At 41.0% G+C, this 26,205-nt stretch overlaps 1 protein-coding gene across 3 annotated transcripts in view; it reads left to right on the top strand.

Annotated features, from left to right (window-relative positions):
• The window catches only part of LOC121270915 (serine-rich coiled-coil domain-containing protein 2-like), a 569,579-nt gene that overhangs the window by 93,117 nt on the left and 450,257 nt on the right, over nucleotides 1-26,205 (top strand). For all 3 annotated transcript variants that reach the window (XM_041176518.1, XM_041176517.1, XM_041176519.1), the window contains exon 4: nucleotides 20,390-20,480. In XM_041176518.1, coding sequence (XP_041032452.1) covers nucleotides 20,390-20,480 — 91 coding nt within the window. The remainder of the gene's footprint in view (nucleotides 1-20,389; nucleotides 20,481-26,205) is intronic.

Raw genomic sequence — 26,205 nt, 5'->3', positions numbered from 1 at the left:
TGTTCCTAAGAGGTGTGATGAGCTGCTTTATAAATGCAATTTCCTTTTTATTTCTATTATTTTTAAGTGTCTATTCTCTACTTTAGGTTTTATGCTACCATTTGCTTCAATTTCCCTGCTCATTGCACAATATAGAGGTTGGAACCAAACTGTAACAGTTTTGTCAACCAATCGATAACAGCCTAAAGATTGATGTGATCATAACACAACTTTCCTTATTTGCATGGAAGCTTTTGAAGAAGATAAAGGTCCATGCAATCAATGTCAAAGTTGCTAGCTGCATTAACAATGGACTTGAAGTTTTAAAACAGAAAGTCACAAAGGAACCAGTAGCTAGTAGAGTTCCATGGGGGATGTGTTCTGGTCATCTACAGTTCCAGTACACCTAAATAATATACAATTGATTACTTGTTAATATCAAATAATATTTATTGATAGTCCTCCGCTCTTGCAAGGTAACTACAGTCGGACAGGATGGCTTGTTGAAAATGATCTAGTCAAATTATACAGGCTATGGATGGTAGATAGAATGTAATGTGAGTAAGTTGTGCATCAGAGAAGATTGGTGCAAGGTTTGGAAACATACATAACAGGTGAGTGCTTTTGGCAAATTTAGAGAAGAATTATTATTTGGTCGTCTTTATCACCAAAGCAATGCAATGGCAATATTAAGTTACTATGAGGCTATTGTCAGATTTATGCAGTACCAATGAACTACTTTAAAAAGAAGCTGGATGAATGTTGGAATTGAATGTTCTGAAGAGAAGTATAAGCCAAGCCAATCAGATATCTAATGGATGACTAGTTCCACTCCTGCAGGGCTATTGAAAATGTCATCTGTAAAATACATGTAGACAGGATTGAATTATGTAGACTGCAATTTTAGATTGATATCTGGAGTTTTGCTTGATTATCATTGAGCCTAGGAGAATTTTGACATGGCTTTATCTTTTAAACGTTTCTGTTAAGGGAAGAGAAGCAAGAGTTAAATATTCCGTTTGATTCTTGGCGCCTTTGCAGTCAATTATGGCGCACGGTTTGTTAATTGATTTTTGTAATGCTTTCCAAATTTTTAAATCTTAAGCTCTGAGTTTGTTTTTATTGTTTGTTCTACATTGCTCTTCCCACATTTGAAGGAGTACCCACACTATTTTGCGATAAAATTTCTGGTTTTTGTGCAATTGGCAATCTGGGTACAAATTTGTTTTCCAAAGTGAAGTTATGGTTCAAGTTTCTGCTCAGATAGAATAAGTGTGAAATATTGGATAGTTCAGAGCCCTGCCTATTTTAAACATTTGATATGTATAAAAATCCAAATAATGCAGCAGAATGTACCAGACCACTGTTGATGCATTGTACCGAGGGATTTAGTAACTGTCTCAGTACAAAGCAATCCCACCTTAAAACCGATGCATTTTTACTGTAGTCATATTTACTGATGGTGTCTTCTTCAGTAGATTATATGCTTAGCTAGCTGGGAAACCAGAAATAATACATTTTATTCATTTTGCGATAAAGGTACTCATGTTTACCACTCTTATCAGGTTTCCACTATAACTTGGAATCCTTGTAGAATTGAAGGAATGAATCCATTATCTGTGTCATAACACGGTAGAGTAATATTTTGGTGAATTCCAGGGGTGTCCCCTGATACTTTTATAACTCAATAATGCCTACCATTTTGGGTAATGGGTTCTGCATAACAAGAACATCCAAAATTAGCTTTGTGAACGTATCTTTGATGTATTCTGGAAACAACCTTAACAATGGTTTTAAGGTCATTAAAAAGCTATTAAATAAGGATAGTACAGCAGAATAAAGCATAAGATGAAGTGCACAAAACCTTTAATCCTTAGTACTTGATACGTGACATATATTTTAAAAAGGGAACATCGATGATACATTTGCAGTATGTTATTAAAACAGGTGTGTATGCCAAATGAGGGCCATATTGGTCAGCCATTTTCTCCTGTATGCACAGCTTCAGCATGAAGACTGAGTGAATTGTCTGCATGTACAATTTGCTTGCACTTAACACACAGTACGGATGCGCTGTAACTGAAAAGAATTGACTGCTTGCTTTTATTTTCTGCAGCTGATGCCATCAGAGTTTCTGAAGCTAATGGCAGCTTGTATTCATTTGTGATGTGATACTAAAACTGCTGTCAGTATGATTTACAGGCACACAGAAATGGATTGGGGAAAGGAGTAAGAGAAACACATCACTACAATCTCTCAAATGGATTGGGGGGATGGGGGTGGTGTTAATGTACTATTACAGTACACTGAAAATGAAAGCTTAGCTGTATATTTCAAAATGTGCTGTCTGCATATACTTTTTGCCAACGTTTTTCATTCAATATTCTGATGTCCATGTTTTATAAGGCTAGATATTATGTTAACTTGCTTAGCTGTAGAATTGCAATCGGGCAGTTTTACCTAGATGTTACCATTATAAATGTGGCCTTCATAAATTATAATCAAAATTGACCCAAATTTGTGCCAAAAGTACAGCAACAGGGAGTAAAGTTGTGTAGACAGAATATTTTTTCAATAATATATAGGTAACTATCAGTTGGCACACTAACTCAATCATAGAATCGTAAGATAGAAGAAGATTCCATCTGTCATACCTCTACTGGCTCTTTGAAAGAGCTGTTGTGCTTCGCTCTACATCTTTGCTTTTTTTGTCCATAACCCTGTAAGTTTCTCATCCTCAAGTACCTGTCCAACCCCCTTTAAAATAACTTATACAATCGGCTTCCGCCACCTTTTCAGGTTGAGTATTCCAGACCCCCAACAACTGAGTGAATAAATTCCTCTTCTTCATCCCATAAAATCTTTTGGCAATAATTTTGAATTGATATCCCTAATTCTTGAACCCTTTGTTAGAAGGAATCGCCTTTCTTCATCAGCTCTATCAAAATTATCATCTTGGAATGGAAATCTCGCTTAGGTCATCTCTTAATCGTCTCTGTTCCATTTCTAGTTTTTCCAACCTCTTCTGATAATTGAAATCCTTCATCCCTGGTAACCTTCTGGGAAACCTAATCTGTTCCCTTTCTAAGGCTTTTCCATCTTTCCTGAAGTGTGTTGCTCAGAATTATCCACAGTAATCCAACTGAGGCCTAACCAGTGCATTAAAAAGCTCTAGCATGACCTCTGGACTCTTATATTCTGTTCCCCTATAAACCAAAGTAACACTTGTGTTTTTAGGAACATGGGAACATAAGAGCAGAAGTAGACTATTCAGCTCATTGAGCTTGCTCTGCCATTCAATGCGATCATTTCTGATCACTCATTTCAATTTCTTTTTCCCACACCATTCACATTCTCTTTACCTCATTGGTATTTAGAAATCTGTCAATCTCTGCTTTAAACATACTCAATGACTGAGCTTGTAAGACCCTCTGGGGTAGAGAATTCCAAAGATTCACAACCCTCTGAGTGAAAAAGAATTCTCCTCCTCTCAGTCCTAAGTGGCCCTTATTTAGAAATTATATCCCCTGGTTCTAGACTCCTCAACCAGGGGAAACACCTTGCCTGCATCTACCCTGTCTATCCCTTTAAGTATTTTGTAGGCTTCAATTAGATCACCTCTCATTCTTCGAAACTCTAGAGAATACAGGCTCAGGTTCCCCAAACTCTCTTCACAGGACAGCCCCGCCGTCCCAAGAACAAGCCTGGTGAACCTTGTTGCAATCCTCCAGTGGCAATAATATCCTTTCTAAGGTAAGGGGACCAAAACTGCACACACTGCTCCAGGTGCGGTCTGACCAAGCTTCAATACAATAAAAGCTAACATTTCATTAGCCTTCCTAATTGCCTGCTGCACCTGCATGTCAGCTTTCAGTAACCTACTGACAAGGGCACCCAGGACCCTTTGTACATCCACACTTTCTAATCTCGCACCATTTAAGAAATGCTCCGCAAATCTGTTCCTCCTACCAGAGTGGATCACCTCACATTTTTCCACATTATATTCCATCTGCCATGTTCTTGCCCACTCACTAAGTCTATCCAAATCCTTTTGAAGGCACTTTGCATCTTCCTCACAATGCACACCTCCATCAAGCTTTGTGTCATCCGCTGATATAGCACAACCAATGGTAAATGCTGAGTTGTTCAAATCCCAAAGGGAAACTTGAAACAACTACCACGGCTAATTTTCAAATCCTGTTTTGCCACAGGAGAGGTGCCATAGGGAGGACATTATTCAAGAAGGGTAGTAGAGATAAACCAGGTAATTACAGGCCAGTGAGTCTTAAGTGGCAGGGAAACTATTGGAAAAAATTCTAAGGGACAGGATTAATCTCCACTTGAAGAGGCAAGGATTAATCAGGGATAGTCAGCATGGCTTTGTCCGGGGGAGACCATATCTAACAAATTTGATTAAATTTTTTGAGGAGGTGACTAGCTGTGTAGATGAGGGTAGTGCAGTTGATGTAGTCTACATGGACTTTAGTAAGGCTTTTGACAAGGTCCCACATGGGAGAATGGTCAAGAAGGTAAGAGCCTATGGGATCCAGGGCAATTTGGCAAATTGGATCCAAAATTGGCTTAGTGGCAGGAAGCAGAGGATGATGGTCAAAGGTTGTTTTTGCGATTGGAAGCCTGTGATGAGTGGTGTACCGCAGGGATCGGTGCTGGGACCCTTGCTGCTTGTAGTGTATATTAATGATTTAGATGTGAATATAGGAGGTATGATCAGTAAGTTCACAGATGACATGAAGATTGATGATGTCTTAAACAGTGAGGAGGAAAGCCTTTGATTACAGGTTGATTAGATGGGTAGGTAAGATGCGCAGAACAGTAGCAAATGGAATTTAATCCTGAGAAGTGTGAAATAATGCAATTTGGGAGGACTAACATGGTAAGAGAATACATAATGAATGGTAGGACCCTAGGAAGTACAGAGGATCAGAGGGACTTTCGTGCACATGTCCATAGATCCCTGCAGGCAGCAGCACAGGTAGACAAGGTGGTTAAAAAGGCATATGAGATACTTGCCTTTATTAACTGCGGCATAGAATATAAGAGCAGGGAGGTTATGTTGGTGCTGTATAAAATGCTAAGTAGGCCACAGCAGGAGTACTATGTGCAGTTCTGGTCACCATTCTATAGGAAGGATGTGATTGTAATGGAGAGGGTGCAGAGGAGGTTCACTGGGATATTAACAAAAAAACTGCGGATGCTGGAAATCCAAAACAAAAACAGAATTACCTGGAAAAACTCAGCAGGTCTGGCAGCATCGGCGGAGAAGAAAAGAGTTGACGTTTCGAGTCCTCATGACCCTTCGACAGAACTTGCGTTCGAGTCCAAGAAAGAGTTGAAATATAAGCTGGTTTAAGGTGTGTGTGTGGGGGGCGGAGAGATAGAGAGACAAAGAGGTGGAGGGGGGGGGTGTGGTTGTAGGGACAAACAAGCAGTGATAGAAGCAGATCATCAAAAGATGTCAACGACAATAGTACAATAGAACACATAGGTGTTAAAATTAAAGTTGGTGATATTATCTAAACGAATGTGCTAATTAAGAATGGATGGTAGGGCACTCAAGGTATAGCTCTAGTGGGGTTTTTTTTTTTATATAATGGAAATAGGTGGGAAAAGGAAAATCTTTATAATTTATTGGAAAAAAAAGGGAAGGGGGAAACAGAAAGGGGGCGGGGATGGGGGAGGGAGCTCACGACCTAAAGTTGTTGAATTCAATATTCAGTCCGGAAGGCTGTAAAGTCCCTAGTTGGAAGATGAGGTGTTGTTCCTCCAGTTTGCGTTGGGCTTCACTGGAACAATGCAGCAAGCCAAGGACAGACATGTGGGCAAGAGAGCAGGGTGGAGTGTTGAAATGGCAAGCGACAGGGAGGTTTGGGTCATTCTTGCGGACAGACCGCAGGTGTTCTGCAAAGCGGTCGCCCAGTTTACGTTTGGTCTCTCCAATGTAGAGGAGACCACATTGGGAGCAACGAATGCAGTAGACTAAGTTGGGGGAAATGCAAGTGAAATGCTGCTTCACTTGAAAGGAGTGTTTGGGTCCTTGGACGGTGAGGAGAGAGGAAGTGAAGGGGCAGGTGTTGCATCTTTTGCGTGGGCATGGGGTTGTGCCATAGGAGGGGGTTGAGGAGTAGGGGGTGATGGAGGAGTGGACCAGGGTGTCCCGGAGGGAGCGATCCCTACGGAATGCCGATAAGGGGGGTGAAGGGAAGATGTGTTTGGTGGTGGCATCATGCTGGAGTTGGCGGAAATGGCGGAGGATGATCCTTTGAATGCGGAGGCTGGTGGGGTGATAAGTGAGGACAAGGGGGACCCTATCATGTTTCTGGGAGGGAGGAGAAGGCGTGAGGGCGGATGCGCGGGAGATGGGCCGGACACGGTTGAGGGCCAGAACACCTGTGGTCTGTCCGCAAGAATGACCCAAACCTCCCTGTGGCTTGCCATTTCAACACTCCACCCTGCTCTCTTGCCCACATGTCTGTCCTTGGCTTGCTGCATTGTTCCAGTGAAGCCCAACGCAAACTGGAGGAACAACACCTCATCTTCCGACTAGGGACTTTACAGCCTTCCGGACTGAATATTGAATTCAACAACTTTAGGTCGTAAGCTCCCTCCCCCATCCCCACCCCCTTTCTGTTTCCCCCTTCCCTTTTTTTTCCAATAAATTATAAAGATTTTCCTTTTCCCACCTATTTCCATTATATAAAAAAAAAACCCCCACTAGAGCTATACCTTGAGTGCCCTACCATCCATTCTTAATTAGCACATTCGTTTAGATAATATCACCAACTTTAATTTTAACACCTATGTGTTCTATTGTACTATTGTCGTTGACATCTTTTGATGATCTGCTTCTATCACTGCTTGTTTGTCCCTACAACCACACCACCCCCCCTCCACCTCTTTGTCTCTCTATCTCTCCGCCCCCCACACACACACCTTAAACCAGCTTATATTTCAACTCTTTCTTGGACTTGAACGCAAGTTCTGTCGAAGGGTCATGAGGACTCGAAACGTCAACTCTTTTTTTCTCCACCGATGCTGCCAGACCTGCTGAGTTTTTCCAGGTAATTCTGTTTTTGTTTTGGATTTCCAGCATCCGCAGTTTTTTTGTTTTTATCTCTGTGTTTAATTGACTGCCACTGCTCTTCAAGAAATGCCTACCTCCTTGAAGAAGTTCTGTTCCTCTCTGCGACAAGATTTCCGTATCTCTCTGTTGTCTTGCTCACCTTCCTTGCTTTCCATTTCCCTCCTAGTGTTTGACAAGGTGTTTACTAAAACCCGCTTTCACAGCCATATCTCCTTTCTCAGTGACTGTCTCCGTCTCCGACTTACCCCACGTGGATTTCAACTGAAATTCCACCCCTCATGTTTCGAACCCACCCAGGATTACAGGTATCTCCGGGACATAAAACGTTTCTCGGACTGCTGTTCCCGTCACATTCTGAAATCCACACTCAGTGCCATGCGCCGCCATATGAACACACTCGAACTCTCCCTCCAGCAGCACCGCCGTAACCTTTTTCAAAGCTGCGCGTGCCCCCAGTTTCATTTTATCCTTCGGCTCATCCGACGCCTCAACAAGAAACTTTTTCTCTTTCTCTTAAGTGCTAAGGAACGCAAGCTGCAACAACTCATTGACACCAACACCCATCTAGGACCCTCCATCCCTGCCTGTTCCTCCGTCCCCACCCTTTCTTCCAATCCCAACCCCAGCCGTGTATTCACTATACCCCCTGACCTTCCCCTCTCCGATGCTGAACGTTCAGTGCTCAGCAAAGGACTTAGTTTCATACCCTTACGCCCTCACCTCATTGAATTTCGGACTCGGCATGATGCTGAACTCTTCTTCCGCCGTCTTCGTCTCCGGGCTCACTTCTTTGGGCAGGAGTCCTCTCCCAGTTCAACGGATCCTTTTACCCATCTCCAATATTCTCCCTCCACCTGGACCCCTCCCTCTGGATTCTTACCTTCTCTTGATCTTTTCATTGAGAACTGTCGGCGCGACATTAGTCGTCTCAATTTCTCTGCTCCTCTCACCCATTCCAACCTGTCTCTCTCTGAACTTACTGCACTCCATTCTCTCAGGTCCAACCCTGACATTGTCATCAAACCCGCTGACAAGGGTGGTGCTGTTGTTGTCTGGCGCACTGACCTCTACCTCGCGGAGGCTGACCGTCAACTTGCAGACACTTCCTCCTACCTCTCCCTGGACCATGACCCCACCACTGAACATCAAGCCATTGTTTCCAGGACTGTCACTGACCTCATCTCCTCTGGGGATCTCCCTCCCACAGCTTCCAACTTGATAGTCGCCCAACCTCGGACGGCCCGCTTCTATCTCCTACCCAAAATCCACAAACAGAACTGCCCTGGTAGACCGATCGTCTCAGCTTGTTCCTGCCCCACAGAACTCATTTCTCATTATCTTGACTCCCTTCTCTCTCCCCTTGTCCAGTCCCTTCCCACCTACATCCGTGATTCCTCTGACACCTTACGTCACATCAACAATTTCCAGTTCCCTGGCCCCAACCGCTTCCTCTTCACCATGGACGTCCAATCCCTCTACACCTCCATCCCCCACCAGGATGGTCTGAGGGCCCTTAGCTTCTTCCTCGAACAGAGGCCCGAACAATCCCCATCCACCACTACTCTCCTCCGTCTGGCTGAACTTGTTCTCACACTGAACCATTTCTCCTTCAACTCCTCTCACTTCCTCCAAATAAAAGATGTGGCTATGGGTACCTGCATGGGCCCCAGCTATGCCTGTCTCTTTATGGGGTATGTGGAACATTCCTTGTTGCAGTCCTACTCCGGCCCCCTTCCACAACTCTTTCTCCGGTACATCGATGATTACTTCGGTGCCGCTTCATGCTCTCGTCAGGACTTGGAAAAATTTATTAATTTTGCTTCCAATCTCCACCCCTCCATCATTTTCACGTGGTCCATCTCTGACACTTCCCTTCCCTTCCTTGACCTCTCTGTCTCAATCTCTGGTGATAGACTGTCCACCAATATCCATTACAAACCCACCGACTCCCACAGCTATCTTGACTACAGCTCCTCACACCCCGCTTCCTGTAAGGACTCCATCCCATTCTCTCAGTTCCTTCGCCTCCGTCGCATCTGTTCCGATGATGCTACATTCAAAAACAGTTCCTCTGACATGTCCTCCTTCTTCCTTAACCGAGGTTTTCCACCCACAGTCGTTGACAGGGCCCTCAACCGTGTCCGGCCCATCTCCCGCGCATCAGCCCTCACACCTTCTCCTCCCTCCAGAAACATGATAGGGTCCCCCTTGTCCTCACTTATCACCCCACCAGCCTCCGCATTCAAAGGATCATCCTCCGCCATTTCCGCCAACTCCAGCATGATGCCACCACCCAACACATCTTCCCTTCACCCCCTTTATCGGCATTCCGTAGGGATCGCTCCCTCCGGGACACCTGGTCCACTCCTCCATCACTCCCTACTCCTCAACCCCATGCCCACGCAAAAGATGCAACACCTGCCCCTTCACTTCCTCTCTCCTCACCGTCCAAGGACCCAAACACCCCTTTCAAGTGAAGCAGCATTTCACTTGCATTTCCCCCAACTTAGTCTACTGCATTCGTTGCTCCCAATGTGGTCTCCTCTACATTGGAGAGACCAAACGTAAACTGGGCGACCGCTTTGCAGAACACCTGCGGTCTGTCCGCAAGAATGACCCAAACCTCCCTGTCGCTTGCCATTTCAACACTCCACCCTGCTCTCTTGCCCACATGTCTGTCCTTGGCTTGCTGCATTGTTCCAGTGAAGCCCAACGCAAACTGGAGGAACAACACCTCATCTTCCGACTAGGGACTTTACAGCCTTCCGGACTGAATATTGAATTCAACAACTTTAGGTCGTAAGCTCCCTCCCCCATCCCCACCCCCTTTCTGTTTCCCCCTTCCCTTTTTTTTCCAATAAATTATAAAGATTTTCCTTTTCCCACCTATTTCCATTATATAAAAAAAAAACCCCACTAGAGCTATACCTTGAGTGCCCTACCATCCATTCTTAATTAGCACATTCGTTTAGATAATATCACCAACTTTAATTTTAACACCTATGTGTTCTATTGTACTATTGTCGTTGACATCTTTTGATGATCTGCTTCTATCACTGCTTGTTTGTCCCTACAACCACACCCCCCCCCCCCCCTCCACCTCTTTGTCTCTCTATCTCTCCGCCCCCCACACACACACCTTAAACCAGCTTATATTTCAACTCTTTCTTGGACTCGAACGCAAGTTCTGTCGAAGGGTCATGAGGACTCGAAATGTCAACTCTTTTCTTCTCCGCCGATGCTGCCAGACCTGCTGAGTTTTTCCAGGTAATTCTGTTTTTGTTTCACTGGGATATTGTCTAGGCTGCAGCATTTCAGCTATGAAGAGAGACAAGATAGGCTTAGGATAACTTTCCTTACAGCAGAGAAGGCTGGGGGTGGGGGGGCTGGGGGAGCGGGGGGGACCTGATAGAGGCATATAAAATTGAGGAGCATAGATAGGGTAGGTAAGAAGAAACATTTCCCCATAGTGGAGATTTCAATAACCATGGGACATAGATTTAAATTAAGTGGCAGGAGGTTTAGAGGGGATTTGAGGAAAAAAATTTTCACCTAGAGGGTGGTTGAAATCTGGAACACACTGCCTGAGGGGGTGGTAGAGGCAGGAACCCTCACAGCACTTAAGTATTTAGATGATCATTTGAAACTCCATAGCATACAGGGCTACGGGCCAAGTGCTAGAAAATAGGATTGAATAGATATGTGCTTGATGGCTCGCATGGATATGATGGGCTGTAGGGCCTGATCCGGTGCTGTATAACTCTGACTCTATGATTCTATAACTTGTTTTGCAATTTGTATAAATTTTGAGATGCATGCCTTGAATTCAGTAGTAATAAGACCTCCAAGTGTTATAGGTTTTTACAAAACTAGATTAAATATTTATTAATAAGAGAAATGATTTCAAACACATACATAGATCTACAAATTACTAGTATGATAACTTCTAAATCTCCTACTTAATCTGACTCCCAGTTACACTTTTGTGAAGGCAACAGTAAGACACATAGATTCTAAAAGATCCAGGCAAGGTGACATACAATACCCTGAACCAGTTGAATTCAAAGTGAGTTTTCTCAACTTCAGTTCTTTGAAAACAGCAGCTTGAGGCACTTGTTGTTTTTAAAAATGCCTACCCATTACACATAGCCTTTACTCCTTTATGCATATTTTCCCTTTGAATGCAAAATCCCATTGTTTCACTGTGCCTTTGGACTTTATCGCCCTGATAATAAAAATCTTTCATAGCGCTAAGTTTTATCAGTAATCTTTGGGGAAAAATAAACACACTGTTTCTTAACTTCACCTGGCTGGGTGACACACTTCACCCCTACTTTGAAAACAATCTAGCCTGGTTTATTTAGAAATGCAAATGCCCTTTTACCCCTTACATTCTAAATTTCCCCCATGTTTACATCAAAGCCTTCAGACCAGTTGCCTTTAATCCAGTTAAGACTCTCTCTCTCTCTCTCTCTCGCGCTCACATGGGCGGGCACGCACACACACAGATACCACTATTTTACAATAAATTCAAATAACATTATGAGAATTATTATATCTTCCTGACATTTGTGAATTTGGAAATATTACATTTGGTCCCCACATCCAAATCATTGATACATATTGTGAATAGCTGGGGCCCAAGGACTGATCCTTGCGGTACCCCACTAGTCTGCCAATGCGAAAATTCTCCATTTATTCCTACTCCCTGTTTTCTGCCTGCTAATCGTGTGCTTTTTTAACCACGTGCTTTTTCAAAATCACCTTATCAACTTGCCCTGCCACTTTTTAAGGATTTGCATATATAATCACAAAGGCAATAGAGTATTATGCTCAACAACACTTTTTAAAATCATGCCATTTAAAGCATACTATATTTCTATGTTAACCTCCTAAAGTGCATCATTTTAAACTTTTCCACATTGAACTTCATCTGCCATGCTTCTGCCTATTTCATCATCCAATCTGTCATCCTGAAATCTATAACGATCTTCTTCATTATCAACTACTTTCCCAAATTTTGTGTTAGTGCAGAAGGAAGTCTGTTTTGTATTTTTTTTTTTGAAACTCTGATACTAATTCGGGGTGCTCCGATTTAACACCCATCACCTTGATAAAGTACACAGTTTGCAATCGTTAGCTAGAAAATAAAAAAGGCAGTAATTTTCTGTACTTTGAACTATGACGGTGCTAAGTTTTTGGGAGTAATATTTTAAATTGTAATTCTGTTTGTAGTTTTGATCATGTTGTGCTGTAGTTATGAATTGTTGGGGCAATGTGTTGTTAAAGATGCATATGAACAACCTTTATCGTCAGTAATTCTCTTGGAGTTCAGTTGTCCTGAAGAGTATTAGATTTTACTAGTAATTTGTGTATAAAGAGAAGATACTTGACTTTCAATTTTAACATTTCAATTTGTTCAAATTTTGTACCTGATGCATCCAAAAAGTGGGTCAGAATATTATAAGCCTTAATGAAGTCAGTGTGGGCCTCATGATCTGTACTAATTTCACACATCTGCTGGGACAGTTTCCAATATTTTGTTACAAGATTCTTATATTTGCTATAACTTATCCTGCTAGAATTATGCTATTATTACTAAGTTTCCAATGTTGAATGAAAATGCTCAGTAAAAATCAATGTTGAGGTAAAGTATATTTCATTTAATGATCTGGCTCAACACTCAAACTTGCTGACACCAGTAAAAATGTAAATTGCAGACTCTTTGTTTGTCTGATCTTTTCATTATGTATAGTTATCAAAGGTCTGCTTGTGCATTCAGTTTTGAGTTTAAGTTCCCCGAATTATAGGCATATGGCTTATTCAGAAATTGTAATTCCTTTACAGCATTTTTTTTTTTTGTTGCAATAGACCAGGGATGTTTAATCGATTCCAGCAGGCCAGATGTGACCTTGTTCAGCCTTTGTTCTAGCCTGCAGTAAGATTCAAGCTAAGGCTTTTTTTTAAAATGTGAGCCCCATGATTAATATGCAAAGAAGACCAGCAAGAGCATTAAATATACTTGGATGCTGGTTCATATGAAGTTGGTTTTATTGCTATTAAGTAGAAATCCATTGAGTTCCTTCTGTATCCAAAATCAACAAGTACACAGCAGATCCGCAGTATCTGTTTATAAACACTTCCCATGCCTTTTCACTGCTTTACTTTTTTTCATTGCTTTTCTTTACCGTTAATACCTCTTTATTGCTCACTGAAATTAGCTTTGTATGTCATCCACTATTTCTCATCTCTAGCTTTTGATAAGTTATTTGCAATCCTACTAACCCATTAATTGCATGTCTCTAAAGGTCTTGGCACTTTGACTCAATTTTTTTATTCATTCAAGGGACATGGGCTTCGCTGTCTGGGCCAGCATTTATTGCCCATCCCTAGTTGCCCTTGAGAAGGTGGTGCCTTCTTGAACTGCTGCAGTCCGTGTGGTGTAGATAGACCCACAGTGCTATTAGGAAGGGAGTTCCATGATTTTGACCCAGCGACAGTGGAAGAATGGCGATATATTTCCAATTCAGGATGGTGAGTGATTTGGAAGGGAACTTCCAGATGATGGTGTTCCCATCTATCTACTGCCCTTGTCCTTCTAGATGGTAGTGGTTGTGGGTTTGGAATGTGCTTTCTAAGGAGTCTTGGTGAATTCCTGCAGTGCATCTTGTAGATGGTATACACTGCTGCTACTGTGCGTCGATGGTGGAGGGAGTGAATGTTTGTGGATGTGGTGTAAATCAAGTGGACTAATTTATCCTGGATGGTGTACAGCTTCTTGAGTGTTGTTGGAGCTGCACTCATCCAGGCAAGGTGGGAGTATTCACACTCCTGACTTGTGCCTTGTAGATGGTGGACAGGCTTTGGGGAGTCAGGAGGTGAGTTACTCGTTGCACGATCCCTAGCCTCTGACCTCTTGTAGCCACTGTATTTATATGACTAGTCCAGTTCAGTTTCTGGTCAATGGTAACCTACAGGATGTTGATAGTGGGGGTTTCAGCAATGGTAATGCCATTGAACGTCAAGGGGCGATGGTTGGATTCTCTCTTGTTGGAGATGATCATTGCCTGACACATGTGTGGCGCGAGTGTTACTTGCTATTTGTCAGCCCAAGCATGGATATTGTCCAGGTCTTGCTGCATTTGGACATGGACTGCTTCAGTGTCTGAGGAGTCGTGAATGGTGGTGAACATTGCGCAATCATCAGCGAACATCCCCACTTCCGACCTTGTGATGGAAGGAAGGTCATTAATGAAGCAGCTGAAGGTGGTTGGACCGAGGACATTACCCTGAAGAACTCCTGCAGTGATATCCTGGAGCTGAGATGACTGACCCCCAACAACCATAACCATCATCCTTTGTGCTAGGTATGACTCAAGCCAGGAGAGAGTTTTCCCCCTGACTCCCATTGACTATGGTTTTGCAAGGGATCCCTGATGCCACACTCCAGTCAAATGCTGCCTTGATATCAAGTGCAGTCACTCTCACCTCTCCTCTGGAGCTCAGCTGTTTTGTCCATGTTTGAACCAAGGCTGTAATGAGGTCAGGAGCTGAGTGGCCTTGGTGGAACCGAAACTGGGTGTCAGTGAGCAGGTTATTGTTAAGAAAGTGCCACTTGATAGCACTGTTGATGACCCCTTCCATTTCTTTACTGATGATGGAGAGTAGACTGATGGGGCGGCAATTAGCCAGGTTGGATTTGTCCTGCTTTTTGTGTACAGGACGTACCTGGACAATTTTCCATGTAGCCTGGTAGATGCCAATGTTGTCGCTGTACTGGAACAGCTTGGCTAGGGGCGCAGCAAGCTCTGGGGCACAAGTCTTCAGCACTATTGCTGGAACATTGTCAGGCCCCATAGCCTTTGTAGTTTCCAGTGCCTTCAGCCATTTCTTAATATCAAATGGAGTGAATCAAATTGGCTGAAGAATAGCATTTGTGATGCTGGGGACCTCCGGACCAGTCCATATTCAGTGCATGCCTGATATTTTTGTTGTTGAGATGTTGTGTTGTCTGAAGTGAAGGATTTGAAGTTGTCGGAGTGTCTGTGCAGCTGTAATGGCTTCTACTGTTGAATTGCTTTAATATGTGAGGCTAGTAGGTGGAATCAGGTTTACAGGGAGGAGAGATGGTCCCTATTTCTGTTCTCCAGGCGTGGCACTTTCAGCTACCCAGTTAATTTACAGCAGACCAGCAGCTGTTTTTAGATGCCTTTTTCTGTCTCTCCCTGGGTTGAAGCTTCTTCAAGATGGTTCTCTGTGGATCTGCCCCTTCCTGCCATTTTCAGTTCTTTTTGCAGGTAGGTCAAGATGGCCACCATTATCATGTGACCTGTACAAGAATGCCAAATAAGGCAAGTGGTAATTCCATCACAGTTATCCAAAGTTTTCTTAACCCCTGGTAGTGATCCAAAGGGCCAAGGTTGTTCACACCTTACAATGGCTTATCAGTTAATGTCTTTGTGTTTGGAGAAAAAGCCATTAAGTCAATGAGTTTCTGTACACTCTTTTGGAACACAAATTGAATTTTAAACATATTGGCCTGAGGATGTCGTCTCTTTATCTGGCTGAAGGGGTTCTAGCCCAAATCCAGAAGGAGGAAGTCAGGTGACCTTCAGAGTCCATTTTGGAAACAGTCTTTAAGGCTTACAAAATGTGACCTTCAAAACAGCTTTTCTAAAAATTTGTAGTATTGTAACTGCACGACATAACATTTATATCAACAAAGCACTGGTCCTAGCATTGACCCTCGAGGAACACCACTGAAGACCATCTTCCAGTCTGAAAACAACCATTTACCACAACTCTGTTTTTTTCCCATAAGCCAAATTTTTTATCCAAGCAGACATTGATCCTCCATGAGCCTCAATTTTATTCACCAGGCTTTTATGTGGTACTTTATCAACCATTTTAAAATCCATATCGACAACATCCATTGCATTTCCTTCATCAACATTTTCTGTCACTTCATCAATAAGTTCAATTAGATTAGACAAGCATGATCTGTGATATACAAATCCATGCTGGTTCTCCTTAATTAAGAAACACCTCTAAGTGCCTGTTTTTTTTTTCTATGATTATTGTTTCTAAAACCTTACCCACCACTGATGTTAAACTGACTGGCCTGTATTTACAAGAAATGTCATTACCCCCTCTCTTGAATAAGTGTGTCACTTTTTGCCACTCCCCAAACCTCTTGCATCTCCCCATATCTAGGGAAGTTTGGAAGATTTTGGCAGTCATTCGATTATCTCCACACCCCCACTTCCTTTAGCAATCTGGGATTCAAGCCATCTAGACCAGGTGACTTATCCAGTGTATGTTTGGCCAGTCTTTCCTGTGCGTCCTGCTGAGCAATTTCAACCTCCTCCATTATCTCTACCGTCTAACTGTCCTGATATTTTGTCAGCATCCCCTTGCATAATAAACACCGATGCAAATGACTTATTTTCTAGCCTTGCCCTGCAGCTTTTAGCATATATATCGCTTTTTGTCCCTAATATGACCCACCCTGCTTCTTATTACCTGCCTGCTATTTACATGCCAGCAAAAGATTTTTGCGTTTCCTTTTATGTTAAATGTCATTCTGTTCTCAGATTTAGTCCTTGCCAGTCTTATTTTCCTTGTCATATTCCTTCTCAAATTATTGTTTTTGGCTTGTTTCTCACTTGAAGATGATGAAAGAAATAGTAAGGAGGGTAAGAGGATTATTGGAAGTTAACTGTGTTTGTTGTAAGACATACATAAGGGTTTGTTTCATGACCAGCAGTTAGCATTTGTCAGCAGGCTGGGGGATCCACAGTTAAGATTTTGCAGGTGACAAATGCTAACTCAGTTTGTGATTAATCCTGCCCATGTCCTGCCCATGCCAATTACCGCTTCTGTTCTTCACTGCCAATTTCTAGTGGCTGTTTCCACTTAGAAACAAAAAGTGTTTGGCTGCACTTGGGAAAGAAAGAAAGATGTGCATCTTAACAGTGCTTTATCACCTCTCAAATGTGCAAAAGCACTTAATACTTAAGTACTTAATACACAAACCATTACTTAGAATTGAATTGGCCATTATGTTGGCAGAAGTGGCAGCCAATTTGCACAGAGGATGGTTCTATAAACAGCATTAAGATGGGCAACCAATTAGTCGTCTTTTAGTGGTGTTGATCTATTAGGAACTTTGGCCAGGACGCTATTGCTTGAACAGTGCCATTGGACCTTTAATGTTCATTTGAACATGGGTTGATTGTCCTCACTGAAAAAGGGTGCCTGCACCAATTCAGCAGCATCATGCATTGCACTGAAGTGTCAGCCTAGTTTATATTGTAACTGGGTTTCTATTTGTCTTCAAGTTGAGCTCCTAACATTATGCCTATCATAAAGATTGCCTGATGCCACTTCTGTAACATTATCTACCTGCTAAAACCCTTACCTATGCCCCTGGTCACCTCCTGACTTTTCTGTTCCAATGTTCTCCTGACTGGCTTTCCATCTCCATCCTTCATAAATTTCAGGTTGTCCAAAATTCTTCTGCCTGTATCATACCCTGTACCAAATACTACCAGCTCATCACAATTGTGCTCGCTGACCTGTTCCCAACCCCCCACTCCTGCACCCTCCCAAAGTTTCAAAATTAAAATTCTCATTCTCGTGCTTCAATTCTTTTATGGTTCCCTTCCCCATCTCTAACCTTTTCTGCCCCTACAACCATCCGAGGCCTCTCCAGTGCATGACGTTTGCCCCTGTCCAATATTTATCCCTCAACCAACCTCAATAGAAAATAACAGATTATCTCATCATTATCAAATTGCTGTCTGTGCTCTGTGCAAATAGGCTGCTGCATTTCCTACATTAAAACAGTAATTACATTTCATAAAAAACCTCATTTATTGTATCGTGGTCATGAAAGTTTTTGTGTAAATATAAACCTTCCTTTCTTTTCTGGGATGGCACTCTCACCAGCCGTGCCTTCAGCAGTGTTGTCCCTTCACTTTGGACTTTGCTCCCTAAACCTCTCCACTTCTCCATTTGCTTCTCCTATTGGAAGACCTTCTTTAAAACCCACTCCTTTGGTCATCATCTTCTCTCCCCCCGCCCCCCCCACCACAAAACCTTCTACTCTCCCCCATTATCATATTTGCCTCAATGCAAATTTGGTCTGATTATACTTCGCTGAAGCATCTTGGGATGTTTTACAACAGTAAGCCTTTATATAAATGTGAGTTGTTAGCTGTGCTAGTACTGGACTGAGATTGAATCAACAACCACCTGCTTCAGACCAACCAATTGACCTTTTCTAGTATGTGACACCATTCAAGGGGTATGGTAGCCTAACAGTTATGTTACTGGACTAGTAATCCAGAGACCTGGTCTGGAGATGTGAGTTGAATATTGTCATGACACCTAGGGAATTTAAATCCAATTAATAAATTTGATTAAATAAATCTGGGATAGAAAGGTATCCTGAGTAAGATTGATGACAAAACTATGAGATTATTGTGAAAACTCATCTGGTTCATTAGTGTTCAGCAAATGATATCTGTCCTTACCCAATCTGGTCTATAAGTGACTCAACACCCACAGCAAAGCGGTTGATTCTTAACTGACTCTGAAATGACTTAGCAAGCTACACAGTTGTATTCAAGAAGCAAGTCTTCTCTATCTTCTCGAGGACAATTGTGGATGCACAATAAATGCTGACCTTGCCCATCATGCCCACATCCCATGAATGAATATAAAAAATTAAAGCAAACCTAATGGTTTATTTTAAGAGTGGCACTGAAGCAAGTCATTGCTTGAAATGATGTGATTTATTACCCTGCAGGATTGTTCACATTCAAATTTCCATTTGAGAGTCTTGCTTAAAACTCTAGACAGAACATTAAATAACAAACCTATCTCATTACCGAAAATCTAGTAACATTCAAGCCAAACTGGTAACCACTTTTTCCTGATGCAGAGAAACCTCCTATTTATTATCTATTTTTGTATAGGATTTCCAGCATTTGCTATTTTTCTCCCTTTTATAAGTACCTCACTGCCAATCATGAAAAATAGAAAGCGTAAAATAGTTTAGAGCGGTATTCTGTCTTCATTTTCCTGTATTTGATTAAATAATAATTAAAAACCTGTTGGTTCCCTTTCGTAGCTTGGAAGATTTTCTGCAACAAAATGTTTGCCTCCTGAAAGTACGTTACAGGAGCACCCAGCATGCCATGAGATTAATTTGTGCAGTTGCAGTTTCTGTGGTTCATTTTCTAGTTGATTAACACTATTTGCCCTTTCCATTGACTGGCACACTGGATCATGTATCCTCTTTCAAATGCAGGGGGAGCTTTATTTTCATATTACACTGGACTGACTATCTAGTCTCTCCAATGCTACATACTGAATTCACTTCTTCCTTGTGTTGGAACAAATACTATCCTTTAGCCGAGAAAAGCTTTCAGTTAAAATGTAAGCTCAATTATCTCTTGTTGCCTGTTTTTTGGTCTGCACAGGATGTTTTTCATAATCCTTGAAGGTATGTTTTAGTCAAATATAAGTCAATCCAAGTGTGCTTGATGTCCCTGAAAGATCTGTGAGACAAAATGAGGAAGGCGACAAGGGTGAGGGCTTATATGATTGCTCCTTGTTCTGTTATCCCAGTAAAATCTCTGATAGTTGTTTCTGTATGCATCAGTGTACTGGGGGTGGTGGGAGGATGAGGTCGGGGGAACCAAAGGAAAACTTTTAACAAGTTCAGCTGCCAGTGCAGGTGGGAAACAAGACAGAACAAATGATTGAGCCTTTCTTGGCAACAATTCACTGTCTGAACCCCTTTGATGATGCCCTGAATGACACTCATGACCCAGTTTTCATTAACTATGAAAGTTTCATGTGTTTAAAAAAAAAGTAACATTTTTATTCTAGCGCTTGGCATTTGTCTGTGCCTTTAGTCAACGATGAGGTAGGTTCCGTTACTTGTACTTTGTTTTCGTTAAATTCTTCTTCACTACTTCCCGAACCTTTATTAATCCATTAACTCAGGACATCATGGTCCAAACCATGAAGCAAGGAAATGTGCTGGAAAACATATTGAAGTGAAATTCCGTTAAAAATTGGTTAATAAGTTTACATTTTTAGCATGGAATCCATTATTTAAACTAAAAATTGTGGAATATTTTGCTAACATACAACTTTTTGAAAAATGGAGATGACATCTGAACCTGTTTAGAAGAGAAAACCCAGTTTCTAGCTTTTATGTTTTATCAAGGGAAAAGCTAACTTCCCTTTTCAGTACATTTTTCTGAGACTGTTTCTTTGCTCATTTCCCTGCAGGATATTCTGAATAACCTGGAGTCAGGGGATCTGGATGAAGATGACCTCATGTTGGATGTTGATCTGCCTGAGGATACTCCTTGCAAGCTGGGTAAGCAAAAGCTCTACATTTACAATTTAATAGGTCCTATTAGTACTCTACTTGAGAGAAAAGTTTATATTTTCAACGTCCTCCTCCCAGGAATAAGATATGTCATTCCCCTTGGTTATTAGGGAGATATGTGATGACTGTTGTCATTAAATGCTAAAATTCCCCCTTTTCTTTGTCATCTGTTTGCATGGCTTGGTGATAGTAGCAAATTTTATGATGCAAAAAATATTTTCCTTGTTTTCTCCAAATAAATGAAAATGTGATAAGTAGTTAAGAGTTCAAAGTGAAGGTAAAATACAAGATATCTTCAATATCAGTGTTCCCATGTATAAATGCAATGTTAGATTTCTATTATTTATTCAAACACTCCCAATGTAGAAACTCAGCAGAGCAGTCATTTCATTAGCAATACCATCAAAATTAATTCAACTATTTTAATTTTTGTATATAATTGGATGCAAATGAAAGTGGCTATAACAAGGATAAATACCTCGGAACTATTTTCTCTTTCCGTTAATTCCAGGTATTTTCCATAAATGGACCTTATCCCCTGATGATTTAGAAAATAAATTAGCATTATTTTATCCTTTCATAGATGGAATGAACTTGGGATTAATGATTATCGTTAGTCGAAAGAAGCTACCTTGCAGTGACAATTGTCTCAAGCTTCAAATGCCATTGTCTTAAGTTTGGTAGAATATTAAATATAGGCCAGAGCTTTTAACAAGCTAAAGCATCTAAAATGTTGAAAATTAATAGGGAATCAGAATCTTGAAAGAGTTTGACATATTGCCAGTACAATAGAACAAAATACAAGGAGCAAAGTATGTGTTGGAGTTAATTACCTGTTTGGATAACTTTTCCTGTAATGTAATAGTTTTTGCTATTTTGAAATTGAAAGTCCAAGATAATAATTTGCAAAAGCAGTCTCCTTTTTTTCCAGCATGTGCTTCTTATTGAGAACCACCCAATCAGTCCATCAGCTTTAAAGCCCTTGTTCTTTTTTTGGTTTCCCGATTATCACCAGTCAGTGCCATCTGTCCTGAGAAATTACAATTCACAAGTTTCCCATTTGAACAAATAACTAGCATTTTTTTTGGTCCTACCGAATGTCTTCAGCAATATTCACGGATGCTGATGCACAGTGGTCAAGTAACGTGCCATAGAAACGCAAGTTTTTTTTTTTCCTTTTTCACCTCTTCATTTTCAATTTGTTTCTCTGTTGTGTTCTTTTTAAGATGTTGTTGATCTGTACTTTCTCCTAGCTTTGTGGAGGGGCTTCAGGCCTGAAGCATTGGTTATTGCTTCTTCACAGATGCTGCCTGATGCCGAGTATTCCCAGCATTTTCTGTTTATATATTTGTTGTCAGTGGAATGAAAAGTAAAATACTAATTCAAGAAAGGCAAGACATTCAAAGAAGGGGTTCCGTAGAGTAAAACAGTTAAAAGACGATTTCCAAGGCATAGGTTGATTCTGGTGAATTTAAGATTTTGGGAAGAAGTTCTTCATACAGAAGTGATCAATACTTGGAATGACCTCCCAGGTAGGGTAATGGAGGAGTAAACTTCAGATTAGTTGAAGTGGTGACGTAGGTGGATGGGAGGACTAACATCTCCATTGTCAGGTTGGACCATCTGTTGTTTTAGAGTAGGAACATTCTAATATAATGCAGAGTATATTATTAGCTGGTATTAAGAATATTTACAGCTTTATAACCCTTTTTAATGGAGGTAAACAAAACTGCCTTGATGTAAGCAGCAACTGTGTTTTACTTGAACTCTTGAGGCCATAATATACACTTACTATAAGGAAGTATTCTAAATAGATATTTGTGCTGCTACTTCCATTAGAGCACTTTATGGAACCCATTCATTCAAAGATGTTCACCTTTTATACTATTATGCAGAACTAAGTTTTCACCGTATTGTGACAAGCATTTCACAGCTAGCTAATCTGTGGTAAGTGAAACGCAAGAGTGTACAATTTTTAATCAGTGATGGACCCATACATTGATTTCTTCTTGACCCTCAGTTTCATTCTGCAGCATTTGTTCCAGCTTGAAATCCATTGCAACCTTTTGTTCTTCATTCTAGCTTCCTGTATAAAAAGCTTGTTAATGCTTCTTAGATTTGATTGAAATGCACAGCACTGAGCGAGCTGATTGACCTTTATGAAAGCATAATGTCATGTACAGTGCCTGTGTCACGTGTTGAGAGACTTGTGGGAGGGTTTGGCAACAACAGGATTAAGCAGCTTGGCAACATAAACTTTTAATTATATTCTTCAATTTACCCGCTGTGGAACAGTTAAGAGCTAAGACCTCTAACTAATGATTATGATGGGGTAATGGAGGTGAGGATGGGTTGGTGCAAAAAATGTACAGCTATTATGTTTGACATTCATTCCTAAAGTTAGGATCATCATGAATAGCATTTCTAATTAGTATTACCTGTTGTTTTACCATTGGGAGGCAGTGTCTGTCTGCAAATACAGTTTCTACTGATTTGTATTGTGGTGTTATGGCACAATTAATTCTTAGAATGTCATAAACTGCAAGCAAAATAAAGTCTTTGGTTCGATTCACTGGGACAGGATTCACACTGGAGGTGCCACCTGATTGCCCCCGTGCTCTCATCACATCTTTTATTTACGGGTTCTTAAATACGTGATTTGCCTCCAAAAATATTTGGTTAGCAGGTTTTGATAAATTCTGGGCACAACTGTTAAAACTGACATCCCACTTCATCAGTGGCTGTGTAAGGGTATTCTTGGTGCTGGCTCTAAGAAGTTGGCAAAAAACTCAATCTCAAAGGGCGAAATGATATGTCATAGCCTTAATATTCTGGTGTGAAGTAAAACCCTTCCACCTAGTGTTTAATTTTCGTCCTTGCAATTTTTATTTTTGGAATAACAATTATTTTTGGATTACTTTTTTTAAACGTCACTGTAGAGTGACTTGTTTTCCATCTGTGTACTCATTGTATTCTTTATTCTCAAGGCTGAGGAAATGAACCAAAACTCAGCCACTGATGGGACTATACCAGAGCAGTGGCGGGGGATTGATTTTAGTTGCAACAAGGGTGCCAGAGGCAGAGATGAGGGCATGCATAAGTAGTCCCTCAGGGGCAGAATTGTTGTGAGGGCACTGTCTCTGTGTGTTTTTAATGTTTTCTTGTCTTTTCCCTTCCTTTCTTTTGCCAATTCTCCTCCCCCACCATCACCCACACTAAATTCTTCCTCATCTGAAAATGTTGACTCATTGCTGGAGTATAGCTTAACTTCCAGTATTTCTCAATTTGCCATTCTTCTTGTGATCTTTGATAGCAAATGTCAGTATGGATGTGGCAGCCTAGCACAAGCCCATCTTTATGTGGTACCTTCAGGTTCATAATAAGAACAAAATGGATCTACTCATCTCTAAATTGGAGTGCTGATCTAATACTGCTGCGATAGTTGTCATTAGGATGATTTATTCTAGCATAGATAATGCTACCTCTAGCCTGTATGATTCTTGTACCTGTCACATAAGCTTCTGAATAATCAGGGAATTTTGTAAAGTTTTAACTTTTTCAAAACATGCTGCCACCATCCACTAACTATCAAAGGAGCTTTTTTTTTACTGAAGGTATTTTTTGTATTGCTTTACTGAATCATAGAGCACAAAGGGGACCATTCGGCCCATCCTACCTGTGCCAGATCTTTGGTAGGGCTATCCAGTTAACCCCATCCTTTCCCCATAGCTCTCTGATTTTTTTTCCCTTTAAGTATATCTCCAATTCCATTTGAAAATTCTTTTTGATTCTGATTCCATCACCCTTTGTGGCAACACATTCCTCAGATTTAGCAGCTCACTGTCTCCTCAAGTCACCTCTGATTCTTTGCCATTTGCCTTAAATCTGTGCACTCTGGTTGCCGGCCCTACTGTCAGTGGAAATGGTTTCTCCTAATTTACTCTATCATAACCCTTCATGAGTTTAAACATCTCTTAACCTTCCATGTTTGAAGGCAAACAAGCCCAGCTTGTCCAATCTTTCCACGTAACTGAAGTCCTTCATCCCTGGAACCATTCTAGTAAACCCCTTCTGCACTATCTTGAAGGCCTTAACATCTTTCCTGAAGTGTGGTGCACAGAAATAGAAATAATACTGCAGCTGGGTCCTAACTAATGATTTGTAAAGGTTTAGTATAACTTTCCTTGCTTTTGTATTCTGACATCTTTATTGATGCTTTCATAACAGCCTTTTCAATTTGTCCTGTCATCTTCAAAGATTTGTGTACATTCATTCCCAGGTGTTTTTGTACCTGTACATCCTATAAAATTAATTACGTCCTCTTTATCTATTTTTGCCATGTCCAATATCACTACTATCACCTCTTCTACTGATCCATTGGCAGCGTTCTCTTCTCCAGTGAAGATGAAAAGTACTCATGTCCTCTGCCTTTTTGGTCCCCACCCTCTGACGGCCTTTTTTACTGTCTGTATTCATAAAAGGCTATTTGGTTCCTTTTTATATTAACAGCCATTCTATTCTCACTCTCTCTCTGCCAATCTTTTTGCCCTTTTTTAAATCTTCTGTGTATTTTCTCTACTGTATTATTATTTTTAAAATTGGCCACAGTTTTTTTTATGATGACACGAACTCTTCAAGCTTACTTTATTTAGATTTATATGTAGTTTGGTATTTACCACTTCACACATCTGATTGGGTTACCTTGGATTGTTTTCCTATTGCAGTTGAAGCTTCACTTTAAAATAAATTAAAGGTTCCAAGTGAGAAATAAAGCCCCAATTATTGGTGTGCAGCAATATATGTTCCATTATGTTACAAAAAAATCTATATTTACAATCAAAGTGTTTGCCAATGTGTATGAGCTGGAATCTTTCTAGTAGGATATCGAGTGTGGGTTATTACTTCTGTGAAAATTAAAAATGTATAATGAAGTTTACGTAGCAGTTATTTTATTCTGATTACCTGCAATAAAGAATTTATGAACCAAAATTTTATGATGTGTTAAGGCAAAAAATGAAAAATTAAGGGATTTAAGCTGTTGCGATTGCTATTAGCCACTTTTTTTAATCCGTTCATGGGATGTGAGCTTCGCATTTATTGACCATGCCTTTGAGAACTGAGTGGCTTGCTAGACAATTTCAGAAGGCATTTAAGAGTCAAGCACATTGCTGTGGGTCTGGAGTCACATGTAGGCCAGACTAGGTAAGGACAGCAGATTTCCTTTTCTGAAGGACATTAGTGAATCAGATGGGTTTTTACAACAATTGACAATGGTTTCATGTTTATTAGACTTTTAATTCCAGATTTTTTTATATTGAATTCAAATTCCACCATCTGCCGTGTTGGGATTTTAGTGATAGCGACCACAACATCGTACAATTTAAGCTTGTTATGGACAAAGAAATAGACAAGTTGCAAAAAAAATGTTTTGGATTGGGGGAGAGCGGATTTTAGTAAAATAAGGCAGGATCTGGCCAAGGTAGACTGGGAACAGCTACTTGTGGGGAAATCTACAGAGGAGCAATGGGGGGGGCGTTCAAAAAGGAAATGGGGAGGGTACAGGCTCAACATGTTCCCTCTAGGGTAATAGGCAGGAGTAACGAGCCCAGAGAACCATGGATGACCAGAGATATTCAGGATACGATGAGAAGGAAAAGAGAGACTTTTAGCAGGTACAAGGGAAGCAAATCAGCGGAGGCATTAGTGGAGTATG

Source organism: Carcharodon carcharias, chromosome 28, assembly GCF_017639515.1.
Source record: "Carcharodon carcharias isolate sCarCar2 chromosome 28, sCarCar2.pri, whole genome shotgun sequence".
Taxonomy (NCBI): Eukaryota; Metazoa; Chordata; class Chondrichthyes; order Lamniformes; family Lamnidae; genus Carcharodon; species Carcharodon carcharias.
This window is presented reverse-complemented; position numbering and strand designations above follow the sequence as displayed.